The following is a 14,601-nucleotide window of genomic DNA, read 5'->3' as shown; positions in this document are numbered from 1 at the left end:
TCATGTGCAAGGAGCCAGGTCACATTCCCAAGTGTTCCGCTCTAACCTACTCCATAGGAAGGCACTGGGTGAGCAGCTCCAGGCTTTAGGATTCCAGGGTGGGAGGAGAAAAGGGGGCAGGAGAGGAAACTTGCAGGGTTTTTGCTTTTGTGAAGCTGGACTTGCACGCTCCTGCCTGGTGGCAGCCAGGCTGTCCAGCCTGGAGAAGAGAAGGCTCCAGGGATACCTTAGAGCCCCTTCCAGTGCCTAAAGGGGCTCCAGGAGAGCTGGAGAGGGACTTTAGACAAGGGCCTGGAGGGACAGGACAAAGGGGAATGACTTTCCATTGCCAGAGGGCAGGGTTAGGTGGGATATTGGGAAAAAATTCTTCCCCTGTGAGGGTGGTGAGGCCCTGGCACAGGTTGCCCAGAGAAACTGTGGCTGCTCCACCCCTGAAAGTGTCCAAGACCAGGTTGGATGGGGCTTGGAGCAACCTTGGATAGTGAAAGGTGTCCCTGTCCATGGCAGGGGATGGAACTGGATGATCCATCCAAGGCCCCTCCCAACCCAACCCATTCTATGACTCTAAGCCAGAAGGTGCCTGTGGGGTCTGCTCAGGAGAAACAAACCCCAGTGCTCCTGGGTGGCTGGAAGGCACCAAACCAAACAGATGTTTGGTAAGTGCTAAGAATGAAAGTTTAATAATTAATGCTGTAATTCATAAGGCTGCTGGGTGTTTATCCACTGTAGATCGCCGTGACTCTCACACATGAAGCTGTTGGCACTGTGTGGCTGGGAGCAGATTAAGGGCTCTTAGCACATGTCTTGCCTGAGTTAAAAACCTAATGCACTTTCTGCTGTATCTGTGATTCTCTTTTAGATACTGACATGGTCATCATTTATCTCTCAGCTGGGATTACATCAAAAGACTCCTCTGAAGATGATAAAAAAGCTACTCTACGTGTCATCAATGAAGAGAACAGTTTCCTCAATAACTCAGTCATGATTCTTACTTATGCTCTTATGAATGGTGAGAAATGGTTGTGATTTCCAGTGGATGAACATTCCCTGTCCTTGCACAGCTTGTTTATGAAACTCATTCAAATGTAATCCCAGGCCTTATTGGGAGCAGTTTGTTATGGATTTTGGCACTTAGAATCTAGAGGCTGAATCCAGATGTTCCTACTTTGGTATATATATATGTGCCACTATATGCTTATGTATCCCAGTGCAGCTGCTCAGGATATAAAATATGGTTGCCTGAATTGTCTGGTGGCAACCAGACTGAGTTAAATTTGATAATTATTGCAACTGTAAACCTTCCTGCCACTGCCCTGGTTCCTGGTGCAGCAGAACGGAAATACTTGTGACTTCTGTTTAAGTCCTTAGCCAGGGAGCATAAATGTGACATCAGACATAATCTGAAATGCTTTAATAACCTGGGACCCAATTTAAGAGTGAAGTTAAGTATGAAAATCACATTCCCAGTAGTTTGGCATCCTGTGCTTCTTCCAGGAAAGCATTTTCAGCACAAAGGCTGTTTGTTATATTTGCACATGGACTCTAACCAAGGAAACTAAAGCTTAAGCTAATGTATGATTTGATTGTAAATTTAAATACTCATTTGAGACTCCTACGTGCAAAAGGCTTTGATTTGTGCAGGAATTGAGCCTGGGACTTGTGTAAAATGTGAAACTTTAATGTTTAAGCTGAAGAACAAAGCCTGTTATCTCCAAGGGTGGGTGAGACGCTCCTGGTCCTTTCTGTGGGCGAGCCACCGGTGGAGAACAAAGAGCTGTCCTGTGGATTTATGTGGCACATAAGTCTTTGTTAAAAGATCTTTGTTTAAAGTGGGGATGTGAACAGCATGGTAAATTTTTTCACTGTGCAACAGCACATGAGAGGCAGTCTTATTTAATTTTGTGTTATCTAATTACTCTTCCTAAAACCAGTCTTTAGGCACTTTACCTTATCACTTAAATAGTGATTATATAGTATTTTCAGTCCTACAGGATGTATAACTTTGCTTTTATTTACAGTTATTTGGAGTAAGATACAGAAGCCTTGATGGAAATTCTTTTGTCTGCTTCCTTCTGTTTCTTGCATCTGTGTTTCAGAGGGGGTGACAGGGTTGAAGGAACTGGCCTTTCTGAGGGACCTGGCAGAGCAGAACTCGGTGAAATATGGGGTGCCAGACAGAACAGCCCTTCCTGTGACCAAGGGCAGCATGATGGTCCTGAACCAGCTGAGCAATCTGGAGACCACAGTTGGGAGGTTCTACACCAACCTCCCCAACCGGATGATCGACGAGGCCGTTTTCAGTCTGCCCTTCTCGGATGAAATGGGAGATGGTGAGTGCTGACATTGGATTTGGGTATAAAAACAGAAGGGATCAGCTTCCCTTGGCTTACATCTTCTCAAATAGTGTCACCAAGTGATGTGCTCAGGTGTGTTTCAAAGCCTTTTTCCAGTAGGATTTTCATCTGCAGAAGGTCTAGTTATGAAAAAAATTTTTGATTCTCAGGGTGAAATTTGTTCTTATGTATGTGTACATACACAGCATTAGTAATTTAATTTGTGGAGAGAAATTCTTTGTACTTGAAGGAAACAGTCTTGTGAGATTGAAATTACATCCATCACACCCTGTACCATTGCAGGGTTCAATATTTCAGTACTTGTGTATGGCTTGGGGTCTCACAGGTAGATTTAGGGGATTGCACAAATCCCCAAATCCCTATAGTGGAAGAGACAAAATGTTGTTATTGTTGGAGCTTCCCTTTCCTATGGAGCCATCAACATGACTTTGGAGTCACCCTTCCTGCTGGAGTTCCCTTTATTCTGTCTTTGCACCCCAAGCAGTGGCTCTTCACAACCAATTTATCATCCATTCCCTGTGTCCAGGCTGTGGAGATGGGAATGCTGGGTATTGGCTGTCACATTATGTAAGAGTGGGATGGAAACCAGCTTAGCGAATGGCACAAGGAGAGATTATTAATTATTGTCCAAAACTGGCCATCCTTAGCCCTTCCTTTAGCTCCAGCACACTTGGTCTGCCCCCAGCGCTGGGCAGAGGAGGAAGCCCGAGCTGGCTGGTGCTATCATGGCATCTAATTTTCAAGTAAAAGGAAAGATCCATACCTTAAAATTAGATGCCATGATAACAAAAACTGTGTGTTCCACCACTCGTCCAGTGATCTCACCACTACATCCAGTAATGGAGAGACTGAAGGCGTAGATAATTGTAGAGACTTCTGGGAGTGGACCAGCAGGTGGGGGGTGACGTGTAGAAACGCAGAAATTAGACAGTTTAATTAATGCTGAGGGTTAGCCTGCACTGCAGGGTGATTGTTTTTGGGTTCAGGAGGTTCAGCAGCTCCCATGGTGCTGGCAGAGCTCCCTTGACTGTACACACCCCCAGCCATGGGTCCCACTGCCTGAGCTAATACCTGCTGAATTGCCATCCCTTTCCCTTTGGGACTGGTGCCCTTCCTGCAGCTCAGTGGAAGGTCAGAGTTTTAGGGTGTACCCCTGCTAGTTCTAGGGCAGCTCACCTGACCCTTTTCTAGCACTGCTCCAGTGCTCTGGGAAGAGATGTGACGTCACAGGGATGTCTGGAAATCCATCAGTGATTTTATATTGCTTTGACAATTGAACAAATTCAGTATTTCTTCATTCAGGACTTTGTATATTCTTAGTCTTGTCTTGTATTTAGGATTAGTTGAGGTTATGCTGAATAGTTTTCAAGGGCTGCTGAGTTTAGGTTCTGTTGAGTCCCAAAACAGACTTAAGACTATTCTTCTGAGTCAGAACTCCTGCTCCTTCCTGCATTTCCTAACCTGAGTTATTAAGCTGTATTGTTGCCCTCTCCCAAAGCCATATCCAAGCATAATTGAAAATTTGAGCAACCGAAGGATTAGAAATGGTGCAACAGAGAAGGTTTGTCTTGCAAAGATTTCCAACTTAAAAGCTTATACATGCAAATGAATTTTATATTGGGTTGAGGGAAGAGTTGCTGAGTTTCCAAACAGCAGTGGTGTAGGAAAGAAGAGTAGTAAGGTATTGCAAAGTACCTCAGCCGTGAGATACATCCCAAAACATTGTGTAATTATGGGTATGATTCCCAGTACAATGGCGATACTGGAATTTAGTTAAGCAGAGCAGGTTTAATATTCTGAATATGCAATTAGATGAGCAATAATTCATTCCTATTGTTGCTTTACAAGCACAAATTTTCTTCCTTCTTCCTCCCCCTATTTTTTAAATTACTTTAAATGATGTTAAAGGAACAAAATGCCATCTTGGCTTTTCATGCAAATGTATCTTATCTGTAAGGAATCCACTTGTAATCCACTGTCAAAGCCCCCCAAACATTAATTGTGGTGTGTGTTTTAATAAATTGATTAAATGTACTTTAGGTCACTATCAGAAACACAGAAATTATCTAATTAAGGAGAATGGTTATCAACAGCCAGACATGACAGACAACCTGCTGAGCTTCCCTGTCCATATTCCAGCAAGGAATACCACATCAAATTTAATTGTGTAACATTTGGAAATTTTAAAGTCCCTGCTCTGTTCCCTCTAAAAATAATTAACTAGATAATATTGCTGATGGTTTTATGTTGTTTCTGTCATTCCAAGGCTTGATAATGACTGTCAGCAAACCGTGTTACTTTGGGAACCTGCTGCTGGGGATTGTTGGAGTGGATGTTAATCTTGCCTATATCTTGGAAGACGTCACCTATTACCAAGACTCCTTGGGTTCCTACACGTTCCTCATTGATAATAAAGGTAATTTGGCTCAGATAATCCCTTCTAGTCCCACTGAGGTCATTAACCACTGAAAGGAAACTCTGAATCCTCATGTCTCCAAATAGTCTATAAGTACTGAATGATAATACTTATTGACAGATTAATTGTATGTTGTTGGTTAGTTTTGCCTGAGAGTTGCTGGAGACTTCAGGTGGTTTCACAACTTGAAATGTCTGTCCTGGAGTTTGATGCAGAAACACTTGATGAGATTTTCTACATGTGTGACATCCAAGTTTTTCTGTATGTGCAGGGAAGGAGGAAGAACTGGTGTATATGTGTGTTCAGCTCATTTCCTCTCATCCAACCTCATTTTATGGCTTAGTTCTTTGAGCCGTGTTTCATTTGCAACTTCTTTGATGATAACATTGCTTGGCCACTGACATTTGTTAAATGCAAAACCTCTGTGTAGTTACTGTATATTCTTTTTTTTCCCCCTACAAATACCCATCCTGGGCTTAGTTGTTTTACTGCATTCAACATTTGGGTTTGTATCTTTATTTTTTAGGCTACACTCTGATGCACCCATCCCTGACCAGGCCCTACCTGCTCTCCGAGCCCCCTCTCCACACGGATATTATCCATTATGAGAACATCCCCAAATTTGAGCTGGTGCGCCAGAACATCCTCAGGTGAGGAACTGGGATGCAAATCCAAACATGAGCAGTGCTCAGAAGTATTGCTGGAGGAATTTTAAGAGAATGGAGGGCAGAGTTGCTTTTCCTACAGTATCTGAATACTTGGATGGAATTTTTTTGTTCCCCAATAGTTCTGGTTTGGTTTTTCCTCCAACTTTTTCATTTATCTTTGGGTGTGTAGGCAGCGATTCCCACATCTGATCTGGGGGATACTCCTTCTAATCTCTCCCTTCCATGTCAGGAAGATTTTTCACTGTTTTATCCGGGTTTTTCTTTATCCTTTGCCTGATCAGAGTATGTGTGAGCTCAAAATGTGGGGGTACACGAGTGCATTTTCAGCACACATACACTTTTCTTCACCAAGGACAAATAACAGTTAATTCCTTCAATTCTTATGATATTTTTATAAATATACAGCTGAAGGGTTTTCCTTAAGTGGTAACAGTTTTGCTCAGTGTTTAATAATAAAATGCTGAATGTTTTATCTCCCACTGCAGCATTCCCCTGGGCAGCCAGATCATCACAGTTCCTGTGAACTCCTCACTGTCTTGGCATGTCAACAAGCTGAGAGAGATTGGAAAAGAAGCCTATAATGTCAGCTATGCCTGGAAAATGGTAAGGGAAAAAAACTAGGATGGCACAGAGTCAGTTTATAGCTCTATTACCAGTTGTAAGAGCTTTAGGAGAGCTCCTAGCCTTCCTTTCTTCAGCTTGGAACATATCTGAACACTAATGTTGACCTTGGGATTAAAATGGAATTTTAAGGTTAAATATAATCCAGGTGAATTTCACCGATGCCAGAAATAATTGGCTGTTTCTTTGTGCCAACAAACTCAAGAGAGTACTTGTGGATCATTTCACAGCATTAAGTTAAATCCAACCTAAAAGATTAGGCTGAGCAGTTTTAAGAGATTAAATCTGTCATTGTTTAACAGAAATTCACACAGGAGGGTATCTGGACCTAATTTTCTAATATTGTAATGTTGCATTTAATATCAAACACCCTTTGCAGAGCAGCTGGAACACTCCAGGCTTTGCTAGTCTGGTTATTGTAGGGTCCTTAAAATACACAAACCAGTAAAACATGTGGCACATGCAACACATGGAGTGGAAAGGATAAAATCTTACTTTTGGGAGTTCATTTGTCTGTACTGTCCATAAAGGGAATACCAGTGTGTGTTTATCCACTGTGAACCTGCAGTCTCTCCTCTGTTAACGATACTTCAAAAAATATCCATAAAACAGTGTTACAAATTATTCATTGAGCAACAAAAGGAAGGTCTTATTTAGTTTTCTGGAAAAAAAAAAAAAAAGATTACAGTATTTTTATTTGGTGTGTTAACTATGGCAAAGTGGGTTTTGTACAACTTAGTGGCTCCAATACATACAAGTTCTGTACATCCTCCACATTTTGTTTCTGTTTGATGACTTGCTCATGTTTTCCAGGTCCAGGACACGTCCTTTATCCTGTGTGTGGTGGTGATACAGCCAGAAATCCCTGTTAAGCAGCTGAAGAACCTCAACACAGTGCCCAGCAGCAAACTGCTCTATCACCGGCTGGACCTGCTGGGCCAGCCCAACGCCTGCCTGCACTTCAAGCAGCTGGCTACCCTAGGTAAGGCTCTTCAAGTGGTCTTGACCACCTCAGAATCCCAGAATTACTTAGGAAAACACCTGCAAGATCAAGTCCAACCTGTGCCCGATCCCCTCCTTGTCACCCAGCTCAGAGCACTGAGTGCCACGTCCAGTCATTCCTTGGACACCTCCAGGAATGGGGACTCCACTACCTCCCTGGACAGCCCCTTCCAGTGCCTGATCATCCTTTCCATGAAGAAATTCCTCCTGATGTCCAACCTGACCCTCCCCTGGCACAAATGGAGGCCGTGTCCTCTTGTCTTATCACACATGGATGTTTCTGCAGAGTGTGGCAGCAGAAAGTAAAACTCTTCTCACAAAACACTGGAAGTACTCTCCTCTTGAGAGGCTTTTATTTCCAAGGCTGGCTGTCCAATCAGCTGTTACCTTCTTATAGCTCTTCCTTGATCATAGTTGCCTGCTCAATGCTGAGCACTTACATGGATGAATGAGTGGGGCAGATCATCAGAGTATGAGATAAATGCACCGTGAGTTTTGCTCAGAGTTCCCAGAAATTGGAGTGGGGACAGTGAGAGATGTCTCACCAAGCTTAAGCTAAGTCCCCTTCTCTTGGCTGTAAAGCACCTTACTGACAAGTAACATAAGTAGGATGAAGCCCTGGCCTGTTGTGCGGGACTGACATTCTTTTGACTTTGGATTTATTGAAGTTTTTCACTGCCAAAAGCATTTAATGCCATTGAAGTCAGAAGTTAAGCCTGTTGGGGGAAATGAGGACTTCAGTGGTGTGATGGATTCCAGACCCTCCTTACCTGCTTAAAAATTCCCAGGTTACTGGAACATTCCTGCTTTTGATAAGCTGAAGTGGTTGGTTCTGCTCTACCTGAGTCATTTCATTGCTGGAAAGAGGGAGGGTCTCCATGGCAGTTCTAATGTCTGGGAAGGATAGAGAAATTAAAAACCAGAATTTATATTAAGAACATAGAGGATTTTTTATATAAACATCCTAAGTTGCAAACTTTAATATTTAGGTATTAATCTTGGGAGGTTTGCTAAAATCTGTGCTGTATTATAAGAAATTCTGAATTAAGTGCTTTTGTTTGTAGCAGGGTTTGAAGGTCTCCTGGTGGATTAGTGGCACAGTTGTGAGACTTTCCTTAGCTATTTGTGGCCCTGCAATATAACTGAGATTAGACTGGAGGAGTTATGGAGGGACTTGACAAACCTATGGAAATTGCTTTGCCACTTGTTTAAGATGCAGAGATTTCATTTTCTTTAATGTGGTGCCTAGTCTTGATTATCTTATATCCAGAAAGATATAAATGGAAAATCTCCAAAAAATGCAGTACTAAGCTGTCAAGTGGAAAAACTTCATGCAAGCAAAACGCAACCCCATCAGAATATTTGATCTGGGAAGCAGATGAAGGAGCAAAGCAGAAGTTTGTAAGTGATGGCTGCAGCACACATGGCTGCTGGATGGGGCTATGTTTTAGAGGAATGTGACTAAAAGCAGAACATTTCACAGACCGCACTGAAATTTTTCCTCTAGATACCATTCCTCACAGGGAATTCGGGTTCCATGGGTCAAATATTCATAAAAGACCTTCTCAACCTTCAGCCCTGCATTGTCATGACCATTTCTCCTTTTAAAAAGAAAAAGCTGCCTAGTTTTGCAGATTTTGCGCAATGAAAGTTTGCCTTCTAATTTGTTCTGAAAATCACTCCAGGCAGCTGCACTTTTATTGGGGAGCTGCCTCTTCTGCACTTGTAATTCTCCAGTTGTTCATTGTCTGGGACTGAAAATGCTCATTTTCGTTTTCCTCTGCTATATGTAACCTAAACACAGATAATTACTGTCTTCTTCTTTAGCATAAAATCTTTCCTTAAGGGAAAGATTACAGCTTCTGTAATCTTTCCAAAAGTAGGAATTCAGAAGCTGTTTAGACTTTGAGAACAAGGGCACTGAAATACCAGATAACACACGGAGATCAGAGTAAGTGGACTAATGTTGTGACTTCTGTATTTTGAAGCAGGAAAGTTAGTTCATGTGCAACTCAAGTGACTGGGGAGACAACTGTGCTAGGAAGTGCTCTGGTTTGGGTGGAAAACTTCACATTTCCTGCCTTCACTCACAGTCCACAATGACCTGAGAGTGGAGGAGCAGGCGGAGGAGTGGACAGTGCATCAGTATAACTCCTTCCACACGTCCTCAGCTGGGACACCACATCAGAGACCCTTTTGTGGTACCAATGTCTTCACTATGCAACATGTGCAATGCAACATGTGTAATGCATCATCCTTAAATTTCTCATGCTTTGATGTTTTTAGAAAGCCCTACAGTGATGCTCTCTGCAGGCAGCTTCTCCTCCCCCTACGAGCACCTGAGCCAGCCCGAGACGAAGCGGATGGTGGAGCACTACACGGCCTATCTGAGCGACAACACGCGGCTCATCGCCAACCCCGGCCTCAAGGTACAGCCTTGGGGTCACCACTCTGGGCAGACCTGGGTCACCATGTCCCACACCTTTATATAATCACAGAATCTCAGACTGGGTTGGGTTGGAAGGGACCTTAAAGCCCATCTCATTCCACCCCTTGCCGTGGGCAGGGACACTTCCACTAGACCAGGTTGCTCCAACCTGGCCTTGGACACTTCCAGGGATGGGGCAGCCACAGCTTCTCTGGGCAACCTGTCCCAGAGCCTTACCACCCTCACAGGGAAGAATTTCTTCCCAGTATCCCATCTAACCTTGCTCTCTGGCAGTGGGAAACACAGGTTGGTGCCAGGGCCTCACCACCCTCACAGGGAGGAATTTATTTCCAGCATCTCATCTAAGAATGGAGAGAGGAGGAAGAGGACTTATTCACCAGGAGGAGCGAGTGTGAAAATTTGATAAGCAGCTCTTGAAACAAACCCTAGAAAAACTAAAGCCACAGTAAATTTTTAGCAGAAATATCTTTGTATTCTTAAGCATATAAACGAGAAGTTTCCTATTTTATGTGCAAGCAGAGCATTATTTATATTTACTTGAAATGAGAAAACAAACTCTAAAAGCCACAGAGATAACGACAACAATATTTCATAATAACAAGCTTTTCCTTTGCTTGGAATGTGCCGGATCCGTGTGGTGTGAGAAGACTTTAACCAAGTAATTGAGTTTAGATGATCTCCGATGGCTCTTGGGGAAGCCCCGCCAGCAGCTTATTATCTTTTCATGCAAGTCTTGGAGGAACCCTGCCAGCTCTCCTTTGTTTTGCAGTTCTCTGTCAGGAATGAAGTAATGGCAACCAGTCACGGCACCGATGAATGGATGACACAGATGGAGATCAGTGGCCTCAACAGTTACATTGTGCGCCGTTACATAGCAACCCCCAATGGGGTGCTCCGCATTTACCCCGGCTCCCTCATGGACAAAGCATTTGATCCCACCAGGAGACAATGGTGAGTTTTTAGGGTCCCTTTATCAAAGCTTTGCAGGGCAATAACGAAAATATTTGGAATTGATTTCGTAGCCTGAGGGGTTTTTTTTTTTTTTCATTTCACTCGAAATGTTTCCATCGTGTACTTAAGCACTTTGCTTAAGTGCAGCCAGTTAAAACATTTATTGGTTCTAATTTCAACCCTTTTTATTTTAGGTGGTAGTTTGTGTTGCAGATCCCAGCTATGGCAGATGGGAACATAAATATTCAGCAAATGAGCAACCCCTTCAGGGATTAGCTGATTCGGGAGTGTTTTTGGCTCCTTGGGCCATTTTTGGTTGTAAATATTTTAGTCTTTTTGTTTGTTTATAGTGGGTTTCCTCACTGATTTAAAGGAGGGATTTGCTCTGGGTGTTAATTATGCACCAGCATCTGATTAGGGCAAATAGTTGTGTACATTGGGATGGGAGCCTGAGACCGGAGAGGGCTTGGAGAGTGTTCCAGCATGTGGGATTTGTGGGAAAGACCTGGCCAGGTGCTGCCACAGTGTGACAGTAGGAAAACACAAGCCACCACCAAGTCCCAACCCTCTGGCAGCTCTCCTGACCTGTATTTTCCCTGAAATAATCCTGCCCATAGTTCCTGATGAGCTTTTCTTCAGGTTATTTACCTTTGCAATCCCTTGTCTCCATTTTAAAAGCTCCCAAATTATTTTCATTATTGTTTTGGGATTTGGTTTGAATTGGATTTTCTTTTACATGTCACTGACTTTCTTAATCCATGGTTTGAAAAAACTCTGTCTGCAGCATGAAATGGTGTCTTGGGTTTTATATAAAGCCAAATTTGTAGTGTTTTGGAAAGAAGATGCAAGGAAAACACTGGGAATAAAGTAGAAGTGAGTTAAGCTGCTCATGGATTGATGCACTAGGGTAGAGAAAAGCTAAGTAATCACTTTTTCATACACAGAAGTGTTTCCAGCAGTTGTATAAACTTTCTTATGACAGTAGGAAGATATTTGATGTGATTGTGGCTTATTTTGTGCTGACAGTGAGTTTTAAAAGAGATTGTAATTTGTAATCACTGTCTGACATATTTCTGCATTTTCTTGCATCAATTCTGTCATTTCTCTTCATTTTGCAATATAATAATTTTGCCAGTGTTTGCTTTGAGTGTGAGACTCTGCTGGCACTAAGTCAGATGTTGTTCTGGGGAACAAATGTCTAAAATTACATTAATATTTGCATGCAGAACTAAATCGAGCTTTTTTTAATGCAGTTGGATGTACTGGGGAACCATTTGGTCTGGTTTAGGTACTAATTGTGCTTAAATACTTATTTAATATTAAGAAACATTAATTTGGTGGGACATTGTTCACAGTGTGAAGAATTCAGTGTCTGTTTACTTTGGCAAAATAAAAGATACTGTCCTAAAGTTACAGTAATCATTTTTCACTTATTATGAACATTTCTTTTGGCTTCTCTTAGGTACTTGCATGCAGTGGCTAATCCAGGACTGATTACCTTTACTGGGCCCTACTTGGATGTTGGAGGGGCTGGTTATGTTGTTACCATCAGCCACACAGTCCATTCCTCCAGGTAAATGGTGTTGGAGGTTTTGTAAGGCAAGAAGATTCCCAATTATCAAGATTTGACTTGGGTAGGAGAGAAAAATACTGGGTGACTCCTGTGTGTTCAAGAACTGAATAAAGGGCTTTTGGTGCAATATAGTCTGACCTTGTATAGATCCAGTGTCAATAGTATATTGAAATACTGTGAAAAATACATCCTATATGAATATATAAATTCTGTAGCTTTATTGATATACATATAATATACAGCATAATACAGAATAATAACAGCCTACAGAAAAAAGGGATTGATTAGTGAGAACATGCTCGTGGATGAACATGAGATAAGATACCACGTGTGCATGACCAAGAACTGGGAGGAGAAGAAGGATTGCTTTCCTTAGGCAGTTTGGAATGTGTTCCCTCTCTGCTGGTAGTTAAATGCTTCTCCATCAGGGCTGCTAATCTCTAAATTTCCTGAAGTTACTCACACTTACACTTCTGAAGTTGTAAATACCAGGGTGATGTTTGGAAAGGAATAAGAAGTGAAAGCAGATCCAAAAGGAAAGAGAAGTCAGGCCACAAATGGGCTTAATTAAAAAGCTGTCCATACTCCAGAAATTGGGGAGCTCTACCTGGGCTGTTTAAATCCAGGACTTTCTGAACAGGGTGCCTTTGGGGTCAAACCCCACATACAGCTGAAGGACCATCACAACAGATGTTGATAAGTTAATTTTGGCAGGAGAAGTGGGGTCAGTCCAGGAGTTGGACTGGAGGATCCTTGTGGTATCAACTCAGGATACTCTGTGATTCTCTGAAATGACCTTTTCCTGGAGGACCAGACTGGTTTTGTCCCAGTTTCCTCCTGGCCCTAAGGCTGAGGTTTGGGATGTAGGATGTTTAAAGGAGGCCAGTTTACAGAACGTGTACCAAACATTTCTATCATAAACTCTGCCAAGTTTCAGGAAGAGTAGTTAATTTTGATTTTTACACGTTGTTTCTTGTAAGACTTTCACTGTGGCTTCTGCACACACCCCATCCAAAGCCCACAAGTACAAAGTACTTCTAATGTACTGGCAAACACAGATCTCAAAGCCAGCAGAGCATGGGACATTGCCTCTCTACTCTTCCCAGAGATTCCTCTGCCCTCTGTGGGATTTCCCACCACGGGACATCTGCCTGTGTGTTTTGGCAGGAGCATTATCAACTCCAAAGCCCTCGTGGTGCTTCTCACAGAGGAATTTACTGAGGGGAAATAAGCACTTTTGGAAGTAGAGAAATGCAATTAATCACAATTCTGATTTTTATCTAACAGGAGATGGTTTACTTGGCTTTAAGTACTTAAAGCTCATGTGGGTTATTAGAACATGATTAAAGAACGGTTAAACAAAGTTTGGCAGATGTGAGTGTGATTCCTGGGTAAATATGACCTCTGAAGCTTATAGTCACATGCAGTTCTAATCCCCAAAGAGGCCTGAGTTAAAAATCCAGAGGGGTGGGGGAGAAATCCATGGCGTTAACAGGCATTTTGGCATGAGAGACTGCTGGGAGGGTTTAAATACCAACATCAGTGTGTCTGGAGCTGACACTTACCTCTCATTCCCGTGTCATGTATATCTTACTTCTTTTTTTAGAGGCTTGGAATAGAAGATTTATGTAAGAAGTTGTTTAATACAGTTGGTATCAGCAAACCAGAAGGACTTAATGGTTAAAAATGAAGCTCAAATATTTACAACCTTCCTTATGGCTTTACGTCTGTCAGGACAGAGCAGGAACTTGAGAGCTTGATGCCCTGTCACATACAGTTAAATGTATCTGTGCTGCTTCCTGTCATCCTTTTCCCTTTCCTTCTCCACGAAATGGGTTATGTTAACAATAAATTAAATGCAGGTTTTTAAAATCTATGTTTATATACCTACAAATTAGATCTGACTACATCTCCACTGTACCTCTTGAAAAGCAAACAAACTCCAGTCCAGTAAACAGAGCTGGGTTTACATGGATAAGGGGTTGCCAGAACTCTGCTTTGTATAGTCCAGCAGTGCCTTTCAACATCATCTTTTTCAGAACGTTTTTATTCCTGTCTTCAGAGTTAAAATTATGTAGAAAAGGAAATTTTGAAAAGTAGCAAGTCTCCTTGGTCATCAGTGTAAGGTCCACAGAGGTGCAAATATTATGCCCTGAGATTTGAGGAGGAGCTGATCCTTTTGTGTCCTTCAGGGATGAGAGGGGACTTGGTCTGGCTGTGTCCTCTGAGTCCTGCAGGGAGAAAAATTGGAGAATTTGGGTGCTGAAAATGGAGGAGAGAGAAATTCCCTCCTCACTCAGTCCAGCTGCAGGTTGCTGCACATAACCCCATTGTATGATCATTTTCATAACCTGCCCTAATAAGTATTATTTTCCTTTATTTTCTGCCTAAGATTCATAATCCCTCTTACACTTTGGAGTTTTAGGGATTTAGCACAATGTCTATGGCAGCTTCACATTCAGGTCCTCACCTGGGGGCTGAGTAGAGAGGAGGGTGCAGGTAACCCCCCCAGCTGGTGGGGATTTGGGTACTGGGAATGCAGGAACTGTGTCCTGCCTTCATTTGTG

At 42.5% G+C, this 14,601-nt stretch overlaps 1 protein-coding gene and 1 long non-coding RNA gene across 4 annotated transcripts in view; one reads left to right on the top strand and one right to left on the bottom strand.

Annotated features, from left to right (window-relative positions):
* CACHD1 (cache domain containing 1) overlaps positions 1-14,601 on the top strand; it is a 93,243-nt gene that overhangs the window by 65,305 nt on the left and 13,337 nt on the right. For all 3 annotated transcript variants that reach the window (XM_064664963.1, XM_064664964.1, XM_064664965.1), the window contains exons 8-16: positions 860-1,009; positions 2,097-2,330; positions 4,621-4,770; positions 5,297-5,420; positions 5,924-6,041; positions 6,873-7,041; positions 9,348-9,490; positions 10,280-10,461; positions 11,924-12,034. In XM_064664963.1, coding sequence (XP_064521033.1) covers positions 860-1,009; positions 2,097-2,330; positions 4,621-4,770; positions 5,297-5,420; positions 5,924-6,041; positions 6,873-7,041; positions 9,348-9,490; positions 10,280-10,461; positions 11,924-12,034 — 1,381 coding nt within the window. The remainder of the gene's footprint in view (positions 1-859; positions 1,010-2,096; positions 2,331-4,620; positions 4,771-5,296; positions 5,421-5,923; positions 6,042-6,872; positions 7,042-9,347; positions 9,491-10,279; positions 10,462-11,923; positions 12,035-14,601) is intronic.
* Positions 1,991-3,488, bottom strand: LOC135419011 (uncharacterized). Its single transcript, XR_010432775.1, has 2 exons — positions 3,426-3,488; positions 1,991-2,473 (listed from the first exon to the last, which is right to left on the bottom strand). It is a non-coding gene; the product is annotated as an uncharacterized LOC135419011 (long non-coding RNA).

The sequence above is a fragment of the Pseudopipra pipra genome, chromosome 9 (genome assembly GCF_036250125.1).
Source record: "Pseudopipra pipra isolate bDixPip1 chromosome 9, bDixPip1.hap1, whole genome shotgun sequence".
NCBI classification, from domain to species: Eukaryota; Metazoa; Chordata; class Aves; order Passeriformes; family Pipridae; genus Pseudopipra; species Pseudopipra pipra.
This window is presented reverse-complemented; position numbering and strand designations above follow the sequence as displayed.